Source organism: Exophiala bonariae (assembly GCF_035927105.1).
Source record: "Exophiala bonariae strain CCFEE 5792 chromosome Unknown scaffold_10, whole genome shotgun sequence".
NCBI lineage: Eukaryota > Fungi > Ascomycota > Eurotiomycetes > Chaetothyriales > Herpotrichiellaceae > Exophiala > Exophiala bonariae.
In genome coordinates this window covers 107765-131574 of record NW_027042485.1, presented here as the reverse complement: position 1 = coordinate 131574, position 23810 = coordinate 107765, and the positions used below count along the sequence as shown (strand labels likewise).

The window sequence follows — 23810 nt, the reverse complement described above, 5'->3', positions numbered from 1 at the left end:
AGTCGATTCGACCTGTAGGGAGCTGAAGGCACAACAAATGTGTGTGACTTCGGCTGGTCTGCGGCAGGTTCTCTGTCCCAGCACACTGGTACTGCCCCCTGTCGTGTGGCTTACATGTCGACAAAAGGACGATCTTTGAAGGTGAGTTTTATCCATATTCCGTACTGGGCGCGGCTGTAGCGCTCGAAATGTGTTATCAGTGATGACCATTGTCATCTCATTGCTGTTATCGTACTCCGTAAACCTCGTACTCAAAGGGACCGTCGTTTGGGTTATCCTCCACCAAAGTCATACCTTTATGAACCTGGGTTCCACATTTGCTGCATGGTTACGAAGTACGATCTGTCATCACAATGCGTGGATCAGGATCATTGGAAATTGGCGGTCATGGATATCAAGCGTGATGGGTTACGATGCAATCATTTGATCTAGCGCTGGTATAGCCAACCTCCAAAGTTGAAGATGACGCCTTCCCAAAACCTAATCCCCGAGACGGTATCCTCTTCGAAATTAATGCTGTATGGAGCACTTATTTGAAATATGAACTTTGGGATGGAGGCTTTCATTCGAATCTTCATATCCCATAGTGTCTGATTCCTGGCAATCGACCAGAAAGCTGGGCTTGATTGGCATCGTGTCCAGGGTGGTTTGTCACTTCACAGGAGAACATTATTCGCTTAGACCCCATTATCCAATTGTGGTAAGCGATTCCTCCTCAAACCTCCAATGACCAAGCGAGTTCACCGAGCGTTCAGCCCTAGGAGAAATGCCGTCCTGGCGTGTAGGATCATTAAACAATGGGCTGCCTCCTTGCGTAGGCTAGCATGGATTAGGTATTTCGCGAGCGACCGGAGGCTGCCAGTAACGCCGCAAGCGTGGCAGCCCATTTCTAGAAGCTAGCACCACGCGGCGCCCAAACAAGTCTTGGTATGCGGCTAGGTTCTTTAGATTGGCACCAACTAATGCAACGATCGACTTGCATCGCCCTCTCCGGACAGATGACAAAGATCCCACCCAAAATAAATCCTTCACCAAACGAGGCCACGGTGGTCGTGGTGCTAATTTGTGCAACGTCAACACTGCATCCTGTTCGGGTTTCACATCCCACCACCTTCCGCATTAATTTGGTTTCTGCTCCTGTTAGGCAAGCGTACGGATCGTCGGTTGTGCCTAGAAGCGCCTTCTTCAGTACTGGGCACCTGACGTTTTGGGCTTCCTTGGGCTTCACTAGGCTTACTTGTCCTCGATAATGTCCAGTGCCTTATGAAAGGATTCCTGCCAAGGTCCAGGCGTTCGCATCATCACTTCGCAGCTCCAAGCTATCCCAAATCCGACAGGCTATTGCCAAATAGAGCTATAGACCTTGGATTTAGAAGCCATTGCTACAGCCTCCAGAGCTGTAACATGCCCAGAATCCCCGATGCACCGTATCTATTCCGGACTCGTACCAGATGACTACGGAGTATGGTAATTCTGAATCAGGTTCGAACCTTGAGAACCTCGCTGGAGCCACCTGGACGACTAGTGCGTGGCATCGAACGTCTAGGGAACATTCCGGTCCATGGCAATCATGATTTCCTGTTCACCAGGTAAAATCCCAGTAACACCGTTGGCAGGGTTGAGTTGTCATGGTGCCAGAAGAGCCGCTAAAGGCTGAACAGCAACTATGATTACACGAACTAAGCGATCGGGGCTCTGATCACACCCAGACTCACGCTTCTCAGGGCTGAAAGTGGTCCCAGGACACTCCATAAAACTATCCTGCTTTGGTAGTGGGCAAACGATCTGCTATTGGATCGTTCACTAGCGCGTGTCAATTCATCAGTGTGCCTCAAGGCCCACTGTACCCGCCCACACGACTTGTACCAAGACTTCATACAAAGTACAGACTTCAATCTTGGACGACTGTGACCCCTGTCTGTCATTTGGCCCGTTCATTGCCTAAAACGGCGTCCTGAGATGATACCCGAGTTTGGTTCTGCCCTAGAACATCAGATACCCTTCTTTCAACGTACTCCGTACCTGGAGGCTTGGATGCTGCCCGATGCAGACTCATCCACCACTCAGCAACAGGAATAGGATACCTAACGGCTGATTCACGGCTGCAGGTCAAGAAACATGGTCGCTATTGATCCTAGATACAAGGCCATGCGCTGTCATTGTCTTTTCCTCCAGTCAGCTCGCTTCATTCCCGTCTTCCTTGAGGTGGTGGTGGGCTCAGTCTCGAAGGAGTCGTTCACAGAACCGACAGCCCCATAGCTGGAGGTGGAGTGCTCCTGGTCTCGGACATGCTCAAGAATCCGCTTCTAACAGACCAACGAGCAGTACCTGCCGCTGTACCTGCCGATGTACCTGTTCCCTTGGGCCAGGATATCGTTGCAGGTCTGGATCACTTCTCTACTTGGAGGATCTTGTAACAGAGTACCTTGACACCACTGTCGGTTTCGAATATCTCTATAGTCGGCTTGCCTGGGGTTGAGGATTCAACCTCCTCCAAGCCACAATTGCTACATCCGTGGACTTGATGCGGTGGAGGTCGCCGAATCGTGCCCTTGTCTACGCTGTCTGCACGGCGTCCACCCACTTCGTATCGTGAAATTGGATCTTTTGGTGATCTCCAAACCCATTAAGCCTTGCAACTTCACCTCGAGCAACGACTCATGACAATCGACGTACGAGTCGCAGGGGCGTCTATTACCCGATCCGAGACCTGTTCAGATAATTGAATACTCATTCCAAAAAGGTGTGTGGGTCATTGCAGACTCGTCCATAGAGCGATCGTCGAACGGCGAGGGATATTTGCCCAAGCGAAGGCGAGACGCGAACGACGAAGTGTATCACAGAAAAGGACACGCATTCTGTCTCATCCCTGCCAAATTGAGGATCATACAGCTCTCCGGAGACCGTGTTCTTTACCCCCATAGGATGGTTACGAACTGAGCGTGAACCACTGGAAACCCCTTGTCAGGGGGATCGCTCTTTCAACCCATTAAGGTTGTACTCCGTTCTATACGTGTGGAACTTGTCCTCGCTCTCGTGCGTAGTAAGTAGGTACTTGCTTACTGGTAATCTGCACAGTGTGTCCCCATCGTCTTATCAGTACCTAGTCACGGGCTTTCGCCATGTGGTCACCACCAGCCGTGAGTAACCGCGAGCTGGATAACATCCACGCAACATCAAGACCCGGAAGAAAGGTCTCATCGTACAGCTCTCAGTCATCTCTGACATAATATCATCCCGGATCAGCAGAAGTGGGTGGGAACAAAAGGACAAGATGAGGTTTCTGAGCATTATCTCGGATGTGTCATGCTGTTTACGAACGGGGCATCCATTCGCATTCCAGCTCACTGGTTCGTGAACGGTAATCATCATTCAACGGTTTTGCAGGACCCTTAGGGGACCTACCGCATGCCTCGGCCTCGGGAGCATGTGCGTTCGGGATGTCTCCTTGCCGGCTTATAGGTAATCATTTCGGAACGAGATATAGAGTCCTTACCACCCAAATGAGTCTCCACTCATTTATTGTCTCTTTTGCGAGATTCCCTATCGGTGTGAAAAGTCTTTACTCTTTAGGGAGTGGAAACGTACCGTGGCCAGTTCCTTTGCTGTCCGAGTTAATCATCAATCAAAGGGCTGAAGTACGACCAGAAAATGCTTGATAGCGGTCAAGCACTGAGATGTCAGAACTCTGATCAATTCAGCCCCGTCACGGTGGCGAAATTGATGACCCCAAGTGTGTCCCCTTTCCTCCTCGCTCCCCACTCTCAACTCCAGCGAAGAAATACATGCAATTTGTGATCGGATTCTTGGTTGTGTGATCCTACTCGTGGCCACAATTGTTATCGAGGGGTTTTGATGGAGCCATTATGGATGGGGAGGGTGGGACCCTGGGAAACCACATATCGACAGTCGATCTGTTTGGGAAATCATTTTTCCAAACCTGCCTTGTATTTCGGGACATCATGGATTGTCTCATCTTTGTAATTGATACATGTGGACCGAAACGCGACTCCTCGGGAGTCGAGAATGATTGATCGGCGGCGCTCATGTCCTTCTATCCGAAAAATATTGACCGAGGAGGGTGGGTGGGTAATACGAATGGATAATCGCAAGGTTGGTACTGATGCAAGATAACGAAACAAGAACGGCCCACGGGGAGTGCATGTATGAAGTCGAGTAAACGGACAGGGACAGCGTATGCAGGTAGCGGGGAGTGAAGCAGCCACGCCTTTTTGCTTTGGGACTGATCTCGCACCGTGGCGATACGCTTTAACATGTCAACTCATTGGTAGCCCATGTCTAACAGGATTCGATGCTGCAGTGGTCAATGTTGGCCCCAACGCTACTGAGCAGCACTTATAACGGAAGAGGGCGCCTTGAGGAAGAGATCTCTTTTTCCTCATTCGCTCAAATTTAGGGCATTTCTCAACTCCGCATCACAGTCTGCAATTTGAAAGTGAAGTCTGGAACCCACCTATCAGTATCCTCTGCCTCCCCCTTCGCTTGTTGCCGGACTAGTTGCGTGTGGCTTCCAATGAGAAATGTGTTTCAGATGGGAACTTGCAGATCGAGATGTGATTCTGAACGAACATTTCTGCAATCAATGTTCGTTGACGCCAGGATGTGCTTGTCACCCCCGAGATCCCAGAAGTCGGGTTCATCCTTGGTTCCTTTCTGGCGCTGCAATGCTGAAACTCTGGCTGCATAACGTTCAGCATTCGGAATACTCATGTGCGCCTCCGCGGCGGTAGGAGTTCTTGTCTAGCTGCCACTTGAAATTGGTGATAGTGTTCTGGGTATTGAGTGTGTACCGGCAGTTGTTTGCTTCGATGTGTCCCTGGCGGCAGCACTCCGGTATTGGGAATGTTTCAGAAGTCGAGATTCTTTTGGCCCTCCGCCTCCACGGGGTTATACTCTTCAGGGATGAGTCCTCTGAAATTGTATTTAAACGAATATCGTATTGCCCTTCTTGGCCAGACTTGCGATGCTGGTGACCTCGGGCTCCAAAGCCGCCAGGAAATGGCTCCGATTGCAGGATTTTGATGGAAGTCCTTGCAGCAAGACCAAAGTGAATTATCATTCTCTTCTTGAGTCCAATCACTAGGCCTTTCTCCTTGTTGGTAGATTTGATCATCCAAAATCCGGGATGCAAAGTAAAATGCCATCCGGATCCTTTCACAAGAAGGAGAGTTTCAGGCCAGAGTGAAGCATGCGTGCATGAACCTTTGCATCTCTGTTTGTTCCTACAGTTTTCCCCCTTACACCATGCAGGTACACGAAGGCTTCCGCATTCAACCCCACAAAGTCACTCACCTTGAGATGGATCTTAGTTTCCCTTCTGCTAGGATCTTAACCATAGACTTGGAGCCGCCCTTCGAGATTCTAGACTGACGAGACCGCCGCTATTCGGGCACCGAGTGCCCCTTGACCCAGCGTTGATGATTACCTGTCTGCATTGCTCCTGCACCTAACAATCATCCAGTGGGAAGTTTGATTCAATAGTGTTGCCAGAGAAACAAGTTGGTAGGTCTCAAGTAGGCAGAGCAGATGATCCGTTGAATCCCTTCGGTCTCATTCTGATCCAGAGCCTCTGGCCAAGTTCTCGAAACGCATTTTCCAATTTCGGAGATGGAAGGATTGAAGGTCACTGACCTCGTCACGACACATGAGCATAAAATGGTCAAGGAGGATTCATGTTGGATCTTTATTGCCACCAAAGACAATCTCATAGAAGCTTTGCAACCCCCAGGCGTTGCCAGCCACGATTTTTAGGCGGTGTAGGTATGCCTAGCCTGGCTCAGGGGCGCTATGTCAAGCATGCAATAAGCCTCGGATAACTTGCGGTATTAGGCGCTGGTTAAGTGTCTACACGGGGTCGAGACTCAGGAGGTCGGTTTAGGCTACGAGCCTCTACATTCGAAGCCCCAAGCGGCTGCCTCCGGGTATGATTTTGTGTCAACCCCTCAAATTGTTGTGCCCAGAGTTGGCGAGCCAGTCAGTTGCTGGCATTTGCTCAGCGAAAACGCACGGCTCTGATCCCACATTTCCCACCTCCAGTTCCCCAACTTTATCCACGTTCGTCTCAGTTCCTCCCATAATTCCGCCTTCTTGACCTCCTCTCAGCACTCCATCCAACTGCGGAAATATTCCTCCACTTGCCAATATCAGTCCACCGCGAGAGTCACTGGCGTGATCTGGACCGTGATCAGGCAACATGACCTCCAGTACTGTCGCATCTGACAATTCGCCACAGCCAAATGGTCACGGTGAGAAGAGGAAGGCCGACGATGATGCGAGCAACGCTGGACAAGCACATACCCGCTCCAAAAGGAACAGATACATTTCCATCGCGTGGTAAGGAATGCTTGACCGTGATATCCAACTGCGGCTGTTATACAATATACAATATACTCTCATACTGACATCTTTTGTACACAGCAATGAGTGCAAACGCCGCAAGATCAAGTGCAATGGGCAAACGCCATGTCAGCGGTGTGGGAATCTCTCGCTCGAGTGCGTTTATGCACCAAATTGCTGCACCAATTCACTCAAGGACTCGGCGTATGTTGCTCTCACTACTCGTTTATCATTCATTGACCATGCAATACAGGGAATTCCGCCAGATGCGCGATCATATAACCTCGCTGCAAGAACAGGTCAACGATTTATATGCTAGTTTGAACGAGCTGCGAAATCGACCAGATACAAGCTATGTCGGTGCCCTTGACCCTCAATTCTCGCAAGAAGGCTCTACTCGCAGCATGTCCATATCTGTTCCCCGTACACTGCCTCCTCTCATCTCGCCCAAAAGACCTTCCAAAGGGCTACCGCAGTTTCACGGCCCGACCAGTACATTATATGGTTTGGATGTGGCCAAATCCTCCTTGCAAACCATGGGCATCACGCACAATATGGTGGATGAAGGCCTAGGGTCTGCAGACAGAAGTCGTGCAGCTTCACCAATTCCAACGTCGCTGCCACCTCATCCATCCAAGGATCCGCTGTGGCTGATCGATTACAATGAAGTGGCTCGAATTCTACGCGTTTACGAGGAAGAGATAGGTATCATGTACCCCGTGATAGATGCGGAGAAGGTCTTACAACATGCACAATCTCTGTACAAGTTTATCGGTGCTTCCCTTCGGACAGGCCTTGGTCAGCCAGGACTCCCAGGTGCTGATACATTTGATGATGAAGAAACCACCATTCTCAAGATGCTTCTTGGGATCACACTCACAGTCGAAGGCCATGGTCGCAGTGAACTTGGCCAAAGGTTCTTCGATGCAGCAAAGCCTGCCACTGATTTGAAGCTTGTCACCTCGATCGACTTGAAATCAGTGATTTTGGTTGTTCTTACAGCAACCTATTACTTCCAGAGGGATGAAGAGGCTCAAGCCTGGCGTTTCATTGGGATTGCAGCTCGCATGTGCATTGAGATGGGGCTGCATCGCAAAGAAACATTGCTCAAATTATTCAACAATGAGGCTGAGTATCAACATGCTATTAGAATATTCTGGACAGTTTATGCTTTAGACCGCCGTTGGAGTTTCGGAACAGGCATGCCTTTTGCTTTACAGGATGCGGATATTGATCCCGGCTTGCCAGAACCTGTAAGTACCATTCGCAATAAATTTGAGCTGATTCCTGACAAATTAATCGTAGGATGAGAGTCGCCCATACCTCAAACATATTACGAAATACAACCAGATCGCTACAAAGGTATGGTACCATAACCTTGCATATGATGGAGGACAGCAGACAAAGAAGGACGAAATTGGATTCTTGGATTATCAAATCTTGCAGTGGTACGATCAACTTCCGGATGCCTTGCAGTTCAACAGTCGAGATATTATTCGTGAGAATGAAATACCTGGACGGGGCGCTCGACGCTTGAGGTTGTTGATGTACATGCGTAGAAATCAGGCACGCATTTCAATATACCGGCCCATACTCCACTCGGCAACGAGTATTATGGAACATCGACATTACGCACAGAACGTCGTCGATGTGGCGAAAGATACAATCAACACCTTGACGGGAGTGAATCAGATTTCGGATATTTACAAGACGCAACAGCAGCTCTACAATTACTTTTTGGTGCAAGCTTTGGCTGTACTTTTCCTATCGGTCGCGCATGCGCCAGCAGTCTTCTGTACCCAAACCAGAACAGAATTCTATGCTGCCATTGAGCTCATCAAAGGATTCAGCACCAAATCACATGTATCAAAAAGGCTGTGGCGTACGATCCGAGGACTCAAAGACATTGGTGACAAACTCGCACTCATAGCACGAGGAGGAGGCGCTGGGATGAACGATCCTGATCAGGATGCCCAATCCGACGCGGCTGTTGCAATGGCTGGTCTGGCTGGTCACAAGGTGGACTACCATGGCTACAATGGCAATGGGCATAGACTCAATGGTGGTGAAGAACTCGGGGTCAGCCCGGATGATGCCTTACAAATGACCAATGAGTTGTCTAGCTTATTTGAACTGGCTGGTGGATACGGCGCGAATACTCCTGGCCCCGACGCGTTCAACTACGTCGGTTCTAACGCAGACCTTGGAGAGGGATTTAATGTATTCGGCAACGAGCCGGCATTGACACGGATCATGAACGAACTGTTTTAGTTTGGGTTGGAGCCGGAGGGGTTTCTTTTGCACTAGCGCCGACGTTGGGTATTGTTTTTCTGATGACTCTGTGAGACGACGCGCAACGAGAATACAAAGGATAGCAAAGTACCTAGGTATTTGGTAGTTTACCAATTCAGCTTTTCCAGGCGTTGCTTGCTGCTATTTTCCCATACCTCCCTGAACAATTTCCGTCACGTGATTGAAGCCATGCCAAGACCAGACCGAACCTCAACCGGCCAGATTCGTCTACCAGATTCAAGTTGGAGGGCATGATATGCCTTCCTCGACCCGCAAGGCGCATTCTATGTCATGAAGTGACGCCAAACACGGTCTAATTTCTCAATACCATAATCATTCAGTAGTCTTCCGTACCACAGACTTTCGATCCTCTATGATTCCATACTCGACAAGCCGTTCACCCCAGTCATTCACCCACACTCAGTCTATCCTCACTCAATATCGCCAGTCCCTCCGCCTGCCTTGTACAGCCTCCCTCACGCTTCACCCACTCCAGCATTGCTAATCTCGAGTGTTGTTTCTCGTATCGGGCCAGAGTGACCTACGAGAGGCGTCAATGTCTTTGTAGTCGCCATTAACCTCACAATCCTCTGCGAGCCAACCCCTCCACCCCACCCACTGTTCCTCACGGCCTGATTCCATCTCTTATCTCCAGCGCGAGACTCGACTCTCACAACCAACCACTTCCCAAATAAACACTCGTGTCGCACAAAATCAACACCAATCTGTCTGCAGAGCAGGCCTCCGTTCTGGCCACGGGCCTGGACAGGCTTCAATTTGAATCCGACTTCTCCGAGTCCCTCTATTACCAACATTTCACCAGCTCGTCCGCTACAATCTCCGAGATGTCGCAGTCATCCTCTCAAAGTCCAGATAGTTGGATCGGCACCTTCTGCAATTTGGTGGGCCACGAGTACTTTGCCGAAGTCAGCGAAGATTTTATCGAAGATGATTTCAATTTGACGGGTCTACAAGCACAAGTACCCATGTATAAGGATGCATTAGAAATGATTCTCGATGTTGAGCCGTCAGAGACGAATTCCTCAGCCTTGTCGGATGAAGAAGAGGAAGAGGAGGAAGAAGAGGAAGACGATGGCCTGTTGGGGGATGAATTGGACGACCCTCTGAACAACGGAAATGGTGAACCCAGAAGACAGTCAGGTGTATCTGCCGGTACTGGTGGTGTTGCCGGTGGAAGACGACATGGGCGCTCCTCGTCCGATACTAGTGTCATCGAGTCATCCGCTGAACTTCTCTATGGTCTGATTCATGCTCGATACATCACATCAAGGCCTGGAATTCAACAGATGATGGAAAAGTACGAATTGTCCCATTTCGGGTTCTGTCCGCGGGTGTATTGCGCCGGGACAAAAGTCCTACCAGTTGGACTCACCGACAGCCCAGGCCAACAAACGGTCAAGCTGTTCTGCCCGAGTTGCCTGGACGCTTACACGCCTCCTAATTCTAGGTTTCAGGCTGTCGATGGCGCTTTCTTCGGCACGACTTTCCCATGCTTGTTCTTCATGTCATATCCTGATCTCGATGTCGCTCCGCTTAAGAGACGTTCCGCTAGAGACTCTACTGTTCAGGGTACCGATGACGCAGAGAGCATTCTGAGTCCTAATGATACGACCAATGCTCGTGGCAGTACAGGTATTAGTGCAAGTCGAAGCTCTAGCCTCACATTACCCCAACCACCAGCGATTCCCGGAGTGACACAATCTAAGGACGAAAAGACGGCGTTAGCCAACGCATTGGCGTCTCTCCCACCTCAGCCTCTGACTATCAACGGCTCGGCCACACATAATCTTGCACCAGGGCTAGGGAAGGGGAAAATCTACGAGCCCAAGATCTACGGTTTCAGAGTATCTGAACGAGCAAAGAGTGGGCCGAGGATGAAATGGCTTCGATCCAAACCTATGGACATCAACTACCTAGACGAGGCACAGAAATACCACGACAGGTACGGTGGAACTGTTGATGGCGATCCCGACGAAGAGCCTCACGCATTGCCCGGCGAAAAGGAGGATGACGAAGCTGAAGAAGAAGCTGCAGCCGATCAGGATGGTGACGCAATCATGATGAGCCAGGGTCAGGGACAGACTGGAACACGGTCAAGAACGAAACGAGAAGCTGATGCAGATGGCGATGCACTACTGGGAGGTCAGAATCAGAATCAGGCGAAGTCTAAAGCTTCAAGGAGGAAATCAGGGCCCCCAAAAGTGACGACGGAGACGACGGCAGCTGGCCAAACCAATCAACAAGATGGAAGTAATTGGATATGAAAAGCTGGCATGCGACTCCCTACAGTGTGGGATGAAGTGATGCTTTGCCTGTGTGACTCAATGAGTATGATGAGGATGAGGACGAAGATGAAGATGCAAGAAACATAATAACAACCAAGCAGGCGAACTGCAAGACGACTTTCCGAAAAAGTCGAAGGGACGCAGCAAGCAGGAACCAATCAACCCAACAACCCCTTTTACATACCTTATGCAACCATTAGAGAACCCCCCAAGAAGACCACCTGTTTAGCATTTTCTCTCTTTTCCCCGAAAGACAAAACGAGAATGGTACAGAGCCGCGAAGAGAACAAACAAACCCAGCTTTTTCTTCTTCATCTTCAGGCTTGTTTCTCTTTCCTTCTTCTTCGTCTTCAAGACCATCAAATTGATCGCTCGATGTATACGTCCAGTGAATGAGTGAGTGAGTAAGTGCACAATGAATGTCCCAATTAGACTCCAGCCACAGTGAGGCACCAAGGCAAGAAGAAGGACCAAAACGGGAAAGAGCCCAAGCATCGAGAAAAGAAGAATCAATGATACATTTCATCCACATACATATCTATCCTGTCCTATCCTGTCCTATCCTATCCTATCCTGTCCTGTCCTGTCCTGTCCTGTCCTGTCCTGGCCGATTCTATCCTATGCTATTCTCGATACCTTCCTATGACCCAAGACCCTGATACGTCGCTGGCAGAAGGTCCAGCTTGCTCTCCGGGTGTGGGCTTGACTCTTGGTGAGTGAGGGTGTTGTTGGCCGGTGGTCTACTTGACGAAACGTTTTACGTCTGTAGATATTGAGATTCATGTTGGGATTTGCTCGAATGGAGTGTGAAGTTCTTTTACCGTGGTTTTTCCGTGATACATGTGGATTTAATCTCAGGATGTTCATGACGTATGAAGTTGGAATTATGTATATTCTCGCTCATATCTTGATCTAGTTATGTGCGGTCTACTGTACTATGGTAAAACGCAAACAATACCGAGCTTGAACAACTCCTTGCTTCAGCACCGCTCGAAGTTCGGAGCGTCCATCTACCACAGCTGGGGATAGCTGCTCACAAAATCAGCGCATGGGTCGGCCAGACTCATCTCACTCTCGCTGCCAATGCCAGTGCGCCTTCCCTAACCCGCGACAGTATACCCTTGAGCACGTCCTTTGTCCGCGCCTTTCCATTCTTAAATGCAAAATAGGCACCGTACAGAGTACTGACAAGGGCGAAGAGCTTCAACAACCTTGCCAATGTAAGCTTAACCAGACCTTTACGCGTATACGTTGCTTCCCAGTGGCTCCAGCGAGGGAACATGCACCTCAGGGTGAAGTCAATTTGAGTGCGTGGGTAGACGGTTGAATTCCAGCCATTCTTGTCGAAATACCAACTGTTACAGCCGCCCGACATAAAGACCGAGTTCTTCAATGCATCCTGAATGCCCTTGGTCCATTCTCGCTCTGCAGACTCCTTAACCTCGTATTTTGTAACATCACCACGAAGGACTGGTTTGATGAAGTTGAGACTGTAATTCACCATGTTCTCGCTAGCGAGGATTACACTTGAGTGGCCCGTTGCGGTGTTTGGCCCGAAGATCATGAAGAAGTTGGGGAAGCCATCCATGGCAGTACCTAAGTATGCTTGAGCACCACCGCGCTCCTCCCAAGTCTTGTAAAGGGATCTGCCGTTGCGGCCGGTCACGTCAAGTGGGTGTAACCAAATGTTGGTCTCATATCCATTGGCCATGACAATAACATCTGTAGGGATGGTTTTCTCCTCTGTAGGAACCTTAGAATCAGTCTGAGACATTGGTGGGTAATAACGACCCGGACCAAGTGTCACTGATTGAGGCTGAACCGAAGTCAGAGGTAGGGTGGTGATTTCAATGTCAGGGTGTTGGAGCGATTTGAACCAGCCTTCATCAATCACTCGTCGTTTACAAAAGACTTCGTAGTCCGGCGTCAAGATCTCCTGGTATTCCTTTGGTACGTGCTTGCGCATGTGAGCCAGCAGTTCGTCCTTTTTAGCCTCTCTATGTTTTCTTGCAGCTTCGGTAGCCGAGAACAGACTGATAAACTCGGCTTCGATAAAGGAGAAAAGCAATTTCCGGAAAGCATTCTGGAAACCGGGAATGCGCCGGGAGAGTTTTGGAACGGTTTGCGAAAGAAAGCGAACTTGTTCATCAGGAATAGTCGGTGCAACCCAAGGAGGCGACCGCATGAGCTGAGTGACGTGCTTCGCGCCATATTCCGGTTTGACGAGCTGTGGAACTACTTGAGCTGCGGAGCAGCCTGTACCTACCACCACAACATTCTTGCCTCGGAAGTCGACGTTTTTGTCCCAACGGCCGGTGTGAACGATTTCCCCTTCAAAGGTATCGATACCTGGGAAGTCGATAGGTCTCTTGGGTTCAACCAGGCCCCCAACAGCGGAAGCGACGACTTTGGCGCGTATGATCTCGGTGCGCAGAACTGCAGCACCTTTGCCTTTCTCTTTCTCCAATGTCACTCGTTGATGAGTTGCAAGATCTCCGACTCCAGGAGCCAAATGTTCTAGAACGATTTCCCATTCTTCCTGCTGATCGAGCCATCGCATAGACTTGACAGATGTGTCGAGCTGGATTTTATCAAGGATCTCGTATTTCTCGCAAACATCAGCCAGATACCGGACGATCTCCTTGCCAGAGGGAAAGACGCTGGTCCAGGAGGGATTTTGTGCGAATGAGTAGGAGTAGAGAATGGCAGGTCTATTTGAATTGAAAGGTATTAGCAAATACTATGGACTCTCTAGGATCCGGAGAGGGGAAACCATTACACATCACAAGCAATGCCAGGATAAGTGTTGGCATACCAAGTGCCTCCCAGACCGGACATGCGTTCAAATATACGAAATTGGTCAAAACCTAGCTCAGAGCGTAATCGACAGCCCATGGCGATGCCAGACTCTCCCCCGCCAATGATAGCAACTGGGTAGTAGAGGTAGGATGTGCCATCAGGCTCTGAGATGTATTGGATCTTGTCAACCTTTTTTGCCATTTTGAAGACCTAAGTCTGGAGATCTGGAGGTAGTGTGGGAGATGCTGGGGAAAGGAGAGGGGTAAAGGATGGGAAGATATGGAGGTGATTAGCGAAAAGAACGACTCGAGAAGGGAAAGAAGGAAGGAGGAGACCACGACGTGGTGGCCTGATAAGTGTATGAGTCCAACTAGGAACAGAAGATACCTAGGTACTGGTCTTTCTGTCAACCTTGAAGTGATTGCGAATTTAGAAATGCCTTATGGGAAGACAAGGCCCGATCGGGCCATCCATGATTTCCCAGGGTCTCAGGACTCATGCATCATGTTGATCAATCACGTTTTCGCACGGAGTCTTGGGGATTGGGGAAACAAACAGTGGAGTGATTACACCCCCCATCGTTTTCATTAATTAATGCAATATCACATGTGTCTGTGCCCGTAGCGATTCGCGCCTCCGAAGGTTCTCCTCTGTTTGACTTGGAAAGGAAGGGACCGAGGCAAGTGCGTCAACAGAGTCAGTTCAATTTGCCAGTGCCAGACGCGGTTCCAATTAGTAGCCATACTTTAGCTCAGGTTCTTCGGCAGGTAGTTTCGCCGAATTCTCCAACGCTCGTATTTCGTATCCATCCAAAATCGATTCCAGGCTTCTTTTGGGCTCAAACGGTCTCATGATTCGCAAGTATAGCCGCAAGCCTGTTTACGACATCAATGTCCGAAGCACCTATACATTGAATGGGTAGCAGCTCGCAACAGTCTTCAGATCGAGTCAAGGTAGGCCCGTCCGAGCCTCGGGAGTCGAGAGATATCTCGATCACTATCCACGCCCTGGTTTAGCAGCTGGGCTACCGAGACAGCCAGGGCTCTTTCCTTTCTGATGCAATGCATTCCTCCACGCCCACTATCATGCCTTCAGGCTCTTAGGTGTCAAAACTTTGGCATTAGACACTTCAACTCGATTACCTCGACTGGTGCGCTAAGCTTGAATCAAGTTCCGGTCCTCCCTTCATGGGATCCAGAACCATTCCATGTCCTGGCCTATATTCCAGCCCTGCCTTACCAATTCCCTCGATCGGCATCAGATCTCCCATCAGCCTGTTCTAGATGGTTCACCCATCAGAGCTGGGTCCCCAGTGACGGCAAAGTCAATCCTGATCATGCCATTTGGGAGATTACCAAGAGCTCTGAGTTAAACCCTTCATTCTGGACCAAGTATCAAGACACCTTGGTGCCACTGGAGCTCACCTCGACTAGCGATGACATCTCTGAGTCGTCCGAAGAGGAGACCTTTGAGCGTGTCGAAGAGGCACCGCTAGAGATTCTGTTAACCTATCTCTCGCCCAAGTCCAACCAGCCAACTGTACCACCTGGACACCAAAGATCTCAGCGCAATCACTCCATATACTTGGCTCAATGCTCATTGGCCGCCCTGCCACCAGCTCTCCAGCAGGACCTGCCCACTCCAAGTCTCATCACTCACAAGAGCTCTTCCAGCCCAATCAAAGGCGACATCTACGCTTCCAGCCTCTGGTTAGGACGACCCCCAACCTACACACCTCTCCATCGGGATCCAAATCCCAATATTTTCATCCAACTTGCTGGTCAGAAAGTGGTGCGACTTCTGCCTCCTGAGATTGGCGCTGCGGTCTTCGCCGACGTTCAAGCACGTCTGAACCATCGTCAAGATACCTCTGCCAACATCCGAGGTGATGAAATGATGATTGGCCCAGAAAAAGCTGTCCTCCACAACGCCATCTGGCCCATAAAGGATGGGGCTTCCCCCTACGAAGACTTCATGACCACATATGGGCAAGAGACAACGCTTGGAATGGGCGATGCTCTATTCATACCTAAAGGATGGTGGCATAGTGTCAAAGGCGTGGGTACTGGGGTTACTGCCAGCGTGAACTGGTGGTTCCGATGATTCCTTTTCAGGTATTTCCCACTATTACGATTCCCGAGATCGACATGAAGCTTGAGAGTATCCAGACTGATTTCTTTGTATGTATATATGTACAATAAACTTCTCAATGACTGGAGCGCCATTAAACCAACTTGAAGGTGAGAACATCTTCATCAGACATTAGTGCGTACCATACCACTAGTGAGCCACTAAATGTATAGTTGTAACTAGTGCAAAAGCTAGCAAAAACCGATAGAAGAAGTAATTTAGCCGAACGAATTTCAGTTTTACTCTCCGCTGGTGACCTGATTTCTTTATTGAAAGCACCCAGCTCAATCATCTTTCATTTATTCACGGCGTCTCTCCCTCCACATTCCTTTCTGCTTGTGGTGTTTTACCTTCTTATAATAGATAGCATGATTGTGCTGCGCCGCGCACCGATTCATAGTGTCCGTCATTATGTGACTGCCACTGCCTCAGTCGCCTCTTCGCGCGCTGCTCAATATGGCCGCATCACAGCCAACAGACAATTAATCTCCTCCAATACACAATCATCATTTCTCCAACCATCCATATCGTCTATCTCCTTCTCCTCCCGTCTCCTCCCCTCGAATCATATTCTTCTTCGGTCTCTACACACTTCTCAGCCACAACTCAAACAGTCTAAACCCGAAGACGAAGTCCGAGATCCGCCGAGGAGCGAAAAGCCAAAACAAGAAGCCAGTGAGGAGAAGGAAAAAAGCGAAGAATCAACAGGAGAAAAAGACAAAGACGAAAAATCGGAAAAGGATGGCAAGGATTCAAAGGAGGACGCTGCTCCTCCGCCACACGGAGACAAGACGCCCTGGCAGGTCTTTACCCAGACTCTCCGTACCGAATTCAAAGCTTCCAAAGAGTGGAATGAATCTACCAAACAACTTTCTGGATCTGTACAGCAATTTACGGAGTCAGATGCAGTTCGAAAAGCTAGAGAGGCATCCGAGGCCGCAACCAAGGGAACTTCTCAAGCCATCAAATCCACTGGGCGAGTAATCGGACAAGGTGCTGCCTGGACCTGGGATACAAAAGTCGTTCAAGGAATCCGAGAAGGTGTCAATGCGACCGGTCGTGGAATTGAGAAAGCCACTCGACCTGTTCGAGAAACCAAAGCATTCAAGGACGTCTCGGAAGCCATTGACGACGGAAGTAGTTCAAGATACGGTGGCTGGACTGAGAAGGAAGAGAGGCGAAGAAGGAGGGAGGCTAGAGAGGCGAAAGAACGAGCTTCTGGCAAACTCCCGTCAGAACCCATTGTTGAAGATCCAAAGTAAATCCCCCTGTTCCTGCCAAGTGAAACTGTTGCTAATCCATCACAGTGCCGGAACCAACATTACCGTTCATAAAGATGCCGCATGGAAAGAATCCTGGAATAGTTTCAAGGAAAATTCCAAGGTCATGCAAGGACTCTTTAACATGAAAAACACCTACGAAGAATCCGAAAACCCTCTGATTTCAACGGCTCGATCGATCTCCGATCGTGTTGCCGGGTTTTTTGCGGAGAACGAAACCGCTCTGGTCATCAAGAAATTCCGTGAAATCGACCCTTCTTTCCAGATGGAGCCTTTCCTGCGAGACATGCGAGAATACATTTTACCAGAAGTTTTGGATGCCTATGTGAAGGGTGACGTGGAAACGCTGAAGCTCTGGCTCTCCGCTGCTCAATTCCAAGTCTATTCTGCTCTGATGGAGCAATACACAAAGGCAGGATTGAAGTCGGACGGAAAAATCTTGGATATCAGAGCCGTCGACATTCTCAATGCTCGACTCCTGGAGCCTGGTGACATTCCAGTTTTCATCATCACCTGTCGGACGCAAGAAGTCCATGTATACCGAAACAAAAAGACTAATCAACTTGCCGCTGGCATGGAAGATAAGGTCCAGCTTGTAACATATGCCATTGGCGTCACGAGGTTACCAGAAGAAGTCAACAATCCCGAGACACGAGGCTGGAGGATGATTGAGTTGCAGAAGGCTGCCAGAGATTACATATGATCTGTCGATAAAAGGATCACTTCACCAGCATTCTCAATAGGACAAGCTTGCTGGACAATCACCAACCAACCTCGCTGTTCAGTCATATGAAATCCTTCATTGGCGATCGAACGCCTGCCGGTAGGTGGTGTTGGGCACGGCGACACTGCTGCAGATTCGCACCGCTGTTTTGTCATCACTAATGTCTTCTCAATCTCTGGAGAACTGGCTTGGTCAACTCAACTCGATTTGGGAAGGAGAACTTCATGTCTTCTATCACACCACCAATCCCTCTCCAAAAACAAGGAAATGGGCCAGGCATTGAGTCGGAATGCACGTTTACTTTCAAAACAATGTACTTATATGATTTCTTTCTTCTTCCACACTCTCCACTGACTGGCCTGGATTGAGTTTGATCATGTGTGAGAGAATGGAATTGGAGGATGAGGATGTGCCAAAATAATTCTGAGCAGATTTCAAAAAGAGAGATCTGAGACTTAGTATCATGGAAGGGGAAATCTGTTATAATACTATGCATGAAGCATGGAAGGCTGATAACATGTCCAGCCTCGTAGCTCTTCAGAGACGCACTACTGCTGAATGTCTCTTTTTCGATGCATAGCGACGATCGAGAAAAGGAGGGAGAAATTCCGGGGTGATGGGATTGAACATGACACAATACAAATATTTCTTCTCTTGACTTTCAAGTCCTTATTCCCTAATCACATCCTTTTTCTCGAGGGTTCCAAACACTCTGCAACTCGACACGGCTGTCAAATGACCAGCCATGCCCAACCAGTGCCCCAATTTTTCTATGTCTTCCATCCACTGACATCAAGGCTATCAACGGTTGCACTACGTCATTCTCATCTCCAATCCGCCACACCTTGAAGACATCATATCACCAAGATCTGAGGGATGGTGAAGCCAATGAAAGGGTCCCGATTGACTTTCACAACGCCAGGCATCCGTATTCCTCGTTCGAAGAAGTACTTATCATTGTAATGCCAGCAATCCAACTAATCGCTTTCTTTTACTTTCAAACTTCCTTGATAGACATTAAATACATATTGACCAACCCCCAACCTTTCCACCCACAACACCACACTACGTCACCGTAAACCACCACAAGATCCCAACGACCCAATCAACCAAACCAAAAATGCCACTCGTCGTCCCCGGCATCAACTCGAAAGACTCCTCTTCCTCGTCAGGCTCAGGATCAGGCTCCGACTGGCAAAGCAAACTCCTGGGCAAGACGCTCGGCAGCGCGAGCAACGAGACGAGCTTCGCCAAGAAGGACCTGCCGCAGAACCATCGCGTCGTCGAGGAGAACTCGATGCTGACCATGGACCATGTGCCTGATCGGTAATGTTTTTGGACCCCTTTTCACCCCTTTTCAGGGAGCTGGGACAAACCCTGTGCATGTGACACAATACTAATTTGTGCTTTTGGGTAGGTTGAATGTCCATGTCGATAAGGACGGGACGGTCAAGAAGGTGACTCACGGCTAGAGAGAGAGGGAGAGAAATACTACCAATTCAATCCTAGTTAAAGTGGGGCATTAAAAACTTCTGTCATTCCACACCACACTTCACGTTCTAGACGGACCGGAAGTTATAGGTCATGATAAATCTATAACAAAGAGAGCAAGCAAAAGAAAACTTGATGGGGACAACCAACCCTACGTAATCTCACTTTGGATTCTCCTGAGCTTTGAAGAATTCCCCCACCCACGCCTTGGTTCCCATACTCCTATATCCAAATGGGAACATCCCTCGAGACTCCTTCGCTATGAGACTATCTCTCCTTGAACGCAATTATACAATTGTGCGTTATTGCGAGAAGACAATTCGCCCTCCCGCTTCTTTCGGGAAATTCGCAACTGAATCGTTCTGCTGCTCGGGGGGTTCAGCCCTCTCTCAGCACCCTCAACGCGCGCTGCATAGACTTCAACCGCTCCTTCTCCTTGACCACGATATTCTTCGCCAGGCGTCTGATTTCCTCTTTCCCCCATTCCTCACGCCATGTAGTCCATCCCGCCAATTCACCCACTACCACTTCATGTGTATATCTGAGTTGTTTACCCAAGCGCTCGATCTCCGTCTGTCCTTGGAGGATCTTCTTCTCCATGTCCTTCATGGATTTGGCCCGGCTTTCTTCTGAGCCGGGGAAGTTGATGCTCATGATACCCTTCTTGGGAAGTGAGTTGTTATACAGATTTGACTTGGTTTTGTCTAAAGCTTTCTGGCTGGACACGATTTTAGAGATTAAACTGCTTGGGCGCAGGAGTGCTGTCTGCATGGCTGTTATTGTCGAATGGAAAGACGTCACACTCATGATGAAGCTTGTCAATGGTGACGAAGCAATCTCCGAATGTGATAGGCTTGCGAATCGGAGGAACGTGTCAATATGCAGCTTGGACAACGTGTTGGATGGTGATCCCAATGTGGCAAATGAGACTGCACAGAGGCTGAGGGACTCTGCAAGATCGGAATGAGCTTGGGCGTGGATGTGTCCCTTCTTAATAATCATTTTTGTACTGTTGTTCACCCTTCTAACCATATCTCGAGAATGGGATATCAACGAATCAACTGCATTCATGTCGGATTTTGTTGTCAGTGGTTCGTAATCATCCACAATCTTTTCTTGGACCAGCTCAGCCTTCAATTTGGCCCGTTCTGCCATCTGTTCCTGAAGCATATCAGGAACAAGGAAAAATTCCCATAACATCTCATGTGTCGAGAAAGTAGGATGCTTCATGAGAATGCTCAAGAAACGATCCAGATGAGTTTGTGCAGCATGAAGTACAGATCTGGAAGGACGAGAGTGAAGCTGGAATGGACTTCGAAAATTGTTGGCTACCATAGTTGGCATGTAAGAAGCAGGGTGGTCCATAGAGAGCCAAGTTGTCAAATTCTCGAAGTCTTGCAGTGCCCTTCGGCTTGTGGTGATGGTGTATGTTGTGCTCGACACAGAGGGATTTGGTGCACCTGATTTGAGGATATATCTTGTTGAACCATCTTCGACAAAAAAAGATCTTACAATGGCTGTGATTCTTCCCGTCGCATCCGGGCTATTGGTGGGCGAAAAAAGAGTAAGATCGTCAATTCTATTGCGCACTTCATCGTCTTTCGCTAGTTCCACGGCAGTCAAACCTCGAGATTCTCTCAAATATGTGTCTATCCTTGGATCGGCCAGGAAAATCCGAACCATGTCAACCCGACCGTATTTTGAAGCAAGCATCAGCGGCGTGAACTTTCTATCGTTCATCGAGTTAAGATCAACATCGCATGTCTGAAGGATGTGTTGCATAATCGAAGCATCATTCACGATATGGAGCAAAGAATTGCCCTTGTTATCGACATGGTCCTCGACCCGAAGTGGTAGGCCGTCGCCTTGTGAGATTTGTGCAGCCACCAGAGCTTGAGATACCATTGTGCTGTACTCTGTATGATCGTATGTACGACATATAGCGAAGAGGGGTGTATGGCCAATCTTGTCTCTCTGACGCCAGGGAACAATATCCGCAAGCCTCTTGATAAGTTTGGGGGTGTTGAACAAATAGTGGCTTGTACTCCGACCTCGAGAATCCTTAATCGAGAGATATTCTCGAAATTTCTCCTCGGTCGTGTTGTGTTCTGTATATTCAAGGATGATATCAATGAGTTCAGTGTTGGCGAGTTGAACTGCAGCACTCAGAAGTGTTGCTCCTTCTTGAGTTGTGTCTGCTAAAACATCCTCGAGGCTATAGTGCTCAGTCAAGCCTAGGAGGTACCTTAGCGATTGTGGCTTCTGATTTTCAACCGCCATCATAAGAACTGAGTTGCCGATGGAGTCTTGTGTCTGTGCTAGACTAGAGACCGAGGTATCGCCTTCAATACCACTCAATGTAGTGTCGATTGTTGTAGCTCTCGACAATAATGAAAATGCCGAAGATATCGACATGCTTCTCGCAGCCATCTGAACTCGCTTCTTCTGTTTTGGGACTGAGGCCTTTCTCTCGGCTGCCTGAAAAGGAAAGACGTGTGATAATCCACCTTCACTTGATGGGTTCCGGGATAAGGGAGGCCTATCTGCATGGTCGATCGTGTGGACAGAGGAGGTAGTTATTCGAGAAAGAGATATCTCGCAAGGTTCGTCGACAATTTCATCAGAGACGATTGCAGATTCCTCAAAGATGGCTCTGATGTCATCCACTGACCCGTCCTTGACAGCTTTCCAGAGCAGGTTGTTCTGCTTCGACGCTTTGCGTAAACCTCCAGCATCTCGTGCGAGGTATGTCAGGACAGCTTCAAGAGTACTGAGCGAATAACCGATCTCGCCACTTTCGACGTCATCTATGTAGATGAACCTCTGCATATATGATAACCTGGCTTGAAGGTGTCGGACTGAAGAGCGTATGACGACTAAAAGTAAGAGAGACACGAGAACATCAGCATTGATGGTCAAGGCTGCCACTGCCCGCTTTTCCTCGTCAGTCACACCTTGTGGTTCCGAAACGACCTTTTGGGTTTCGAGCAAGACTCCTAGCATTTCTTGCGGACTTCCAGACACTCCCATTTTACGGAAGACTGTTACTCCTCGATTGATCCTTGATATTAGATCCCGCTTCCCTGTCTTGCCATCTTCGATAGCAATGCCGACCTGAGATACGTCTAGGCAATCCATCTGACGGATTCGCTTGTCAAGCTCCTGGTCTGGGGCTTTATGGAACGAGCAAAGTCGAGGGAACAACAGTGTGTCATGAACTGTTTCCGCAACATAACGCTCGATCAGTCTCTCAACATCAGGACCTGTCAAGTCAGTGGTTGCACCCAAGTAAGACAACTGCTGCTTGTCCACCCCCTGAAACAGGTCGATCGCTGCAGTCACAGCCGTTTCAAGGGCTCTTCGCATAAGATCTTCTTCGTCTTCGAAATATGCAGCGGAATTGAACGGTAATTTGACCGACCCATTCGATTTGATGGAAGCGGTGTCCGAAGCCTGGGTAGTTCCATCAAGCGACCCTAATGTGGGACTTCGCGAAGGAGGAGGTGGCAACGGTCTGCCCAACTCCTTGCCAAATTCATTGAAAAGCCGTTCCAACCCGGGCTGCATCTGCCGAGCAATCATGGGAAAGCTATTCAAGAGCTCATTAAACGACTTGATATCTTTTTTCTTTGGGGTCGGAGGCTCGGAAGAGCTGCCTATAGATGCATCGGTTGTTGTCGTAGTTGTCGTTGTGGTATTTCGGTTCTCTCCTATTGCGGCAGGCTTGATGGGCAAGGCTTCGAAGATGCCGGTTAAAGGTTTGGTGATATAGTACACGAGCCATTGCTGCGGTTCTGGACCAGGAGAATAATACAACAGGTCGGTAAGCAAGGAGGCCTGAGTGAGCTGCTTGAAACCTTTGTTACTGTACACGACATTCTCTTTCAGAATGACGGTCCTGCTGTTGACCGTTGAATAAGTCTTGGCCTTCCCCCTGCTCTCACGAACACCCGATTCTTTTACGGCGATGGTATTTGGTAGGATTCGGAGAATGTGGCTCCCGAGGAAGTCTTCATCCTCACACTGTTCGGCATATCGTTTGCCAGTCTCGCGATCTTGTCCGTACAGGAGGGATTCGGTGGTGGGGACCAGGAGGACATAGTTTTGTGAGGGTAAAGCATGTCCTAGCACACTGCTCTGAAAGAGCGCGCGTAGGAATGGGTTCAGGACGGGCATCCAGGCGAGATGCGCCTACGTCTGGCAATCCGATTCATCGAGTCCACATGAGGAGATGGAAAAGGAAAAAGGGTCAGCGGAGTCTGACTGGTGTGGAGAGCGGACTGCGGAGAAGAGGGCGAATAGTCTGCAGAGTAGGGTGGACGTGCCTGATGGAAGTAGGCTGGTGAGCGGGCAAGATGAATGCGATGGGCGGGCACTGTGGAAGGGTCGTTGACTGATAGTGATGAAGGGGTTCCAGGGAGAAAGGAAGAG

General features: G+C 49.1%; 6 protein-coding genes across 6 annotated transcripts; 4 read left to right on the top strand and 2 right to left on the bottom strand.

Moving 5' to 3' along the window:
- Positions 1-6214: 6214 nt before the first annotated feature.
- Positions 6215-8628, top strand: LTR84_001326 (uncharacterized protein; the record flags this gene model as incomplete). The annotated part of the gene is made up of 4 exons (XM_064844951.1): positions 6215-6354; positions 6439-6561; positions 6611-7610; positions 7663-8628. 4 exons carry the CDS (start codon positions 6215-6217, stop codon positions 8626-8628), a joined length of 2229 nt encoding a protein of 742 aa, XP_064707209.1.
- An 866-nt stretch (positions 8629-9494) lies between these two features.
- On the top strand, positions 9495-10934 carry LTR84_001325 (uncharacterized protein; the record flags this gene model as incomplete). Its single annotated transcript, XM_064844950.1, has 1 exon — positions 9495-10934. One exon carries the CDS (start codon positions 9495-9497, stop codon positions 10932-10934), a length of 1440 nt encoding a protein of 479 aa, XP_064707208.1.
- Positions 10935-12018: 1084 nt separating this feature from the next.
- LTR84_001324 (uncharacterized protein) lies at positions 12019-13955 on the bottom strand (the record flags this gene model as incomplete). The annotated part of the gene is made up of 2 exons (XM_064844949.1): positions 12019-13666; positions 13735-13955. 2 exons carry the CDS (start codon positions 13953-13955, stop codon positions 12019-12021), a joined length of 1869 nt encoding a protein of 622 aa, XP_064707207.1.
- An 855-nt stretch (positions 13956-14810) lies between these two features.
- Positions 14811-15857, top strand: LTR84_001323 (uncharacterized protein; the record flags this gene model as incomplete). The annotated part of the gene is made up of 1 exon (XM_064844948.1): positions 14811-15857. The coding sequence occupies one exon, from the start codon at positions 14811-14813 to the stop codon at positions 15855-15857; it is 1047 nt and encodes a 348-aa protein (XP_064707206.1).
- A 395-nt stretch (positions 15858-16252) lies between these two features.
- LTR84_001322 (uncharacterized protein) lies at positions 16253-17867 on the top strand (the record flags this gene model as incomplete). The annotated part of the gene is made up of 2 exons (XM_064844947.1): positions 16253-17142; positions 17192-17867. 2 exons carry the CDS (start codon positions 16253-16255, stop codon positions 17865-17867), a joined length of 1566 nt encoding a protein of 521 aa, XP_064707205.1.
- Positions 17868-19757: 1890 nt separating this feature from the next.
- Positions 19758-23555, bottom strand: LTR84_001321 (uncharacterized protein; the record flags this gene model as incomplete). The annotated part of the gene is made up of 1 exon (XM_064844946.1): positions 19758-23555. One exon carries the CDS (start codon positions 23553-23555, stop codon positions 19758-19760), a length of 3798 nt encoding a protein of 1265 aa, XP_064707204.1.
- Positions 23556-23810: the final 255 nt, after the last annotated feature.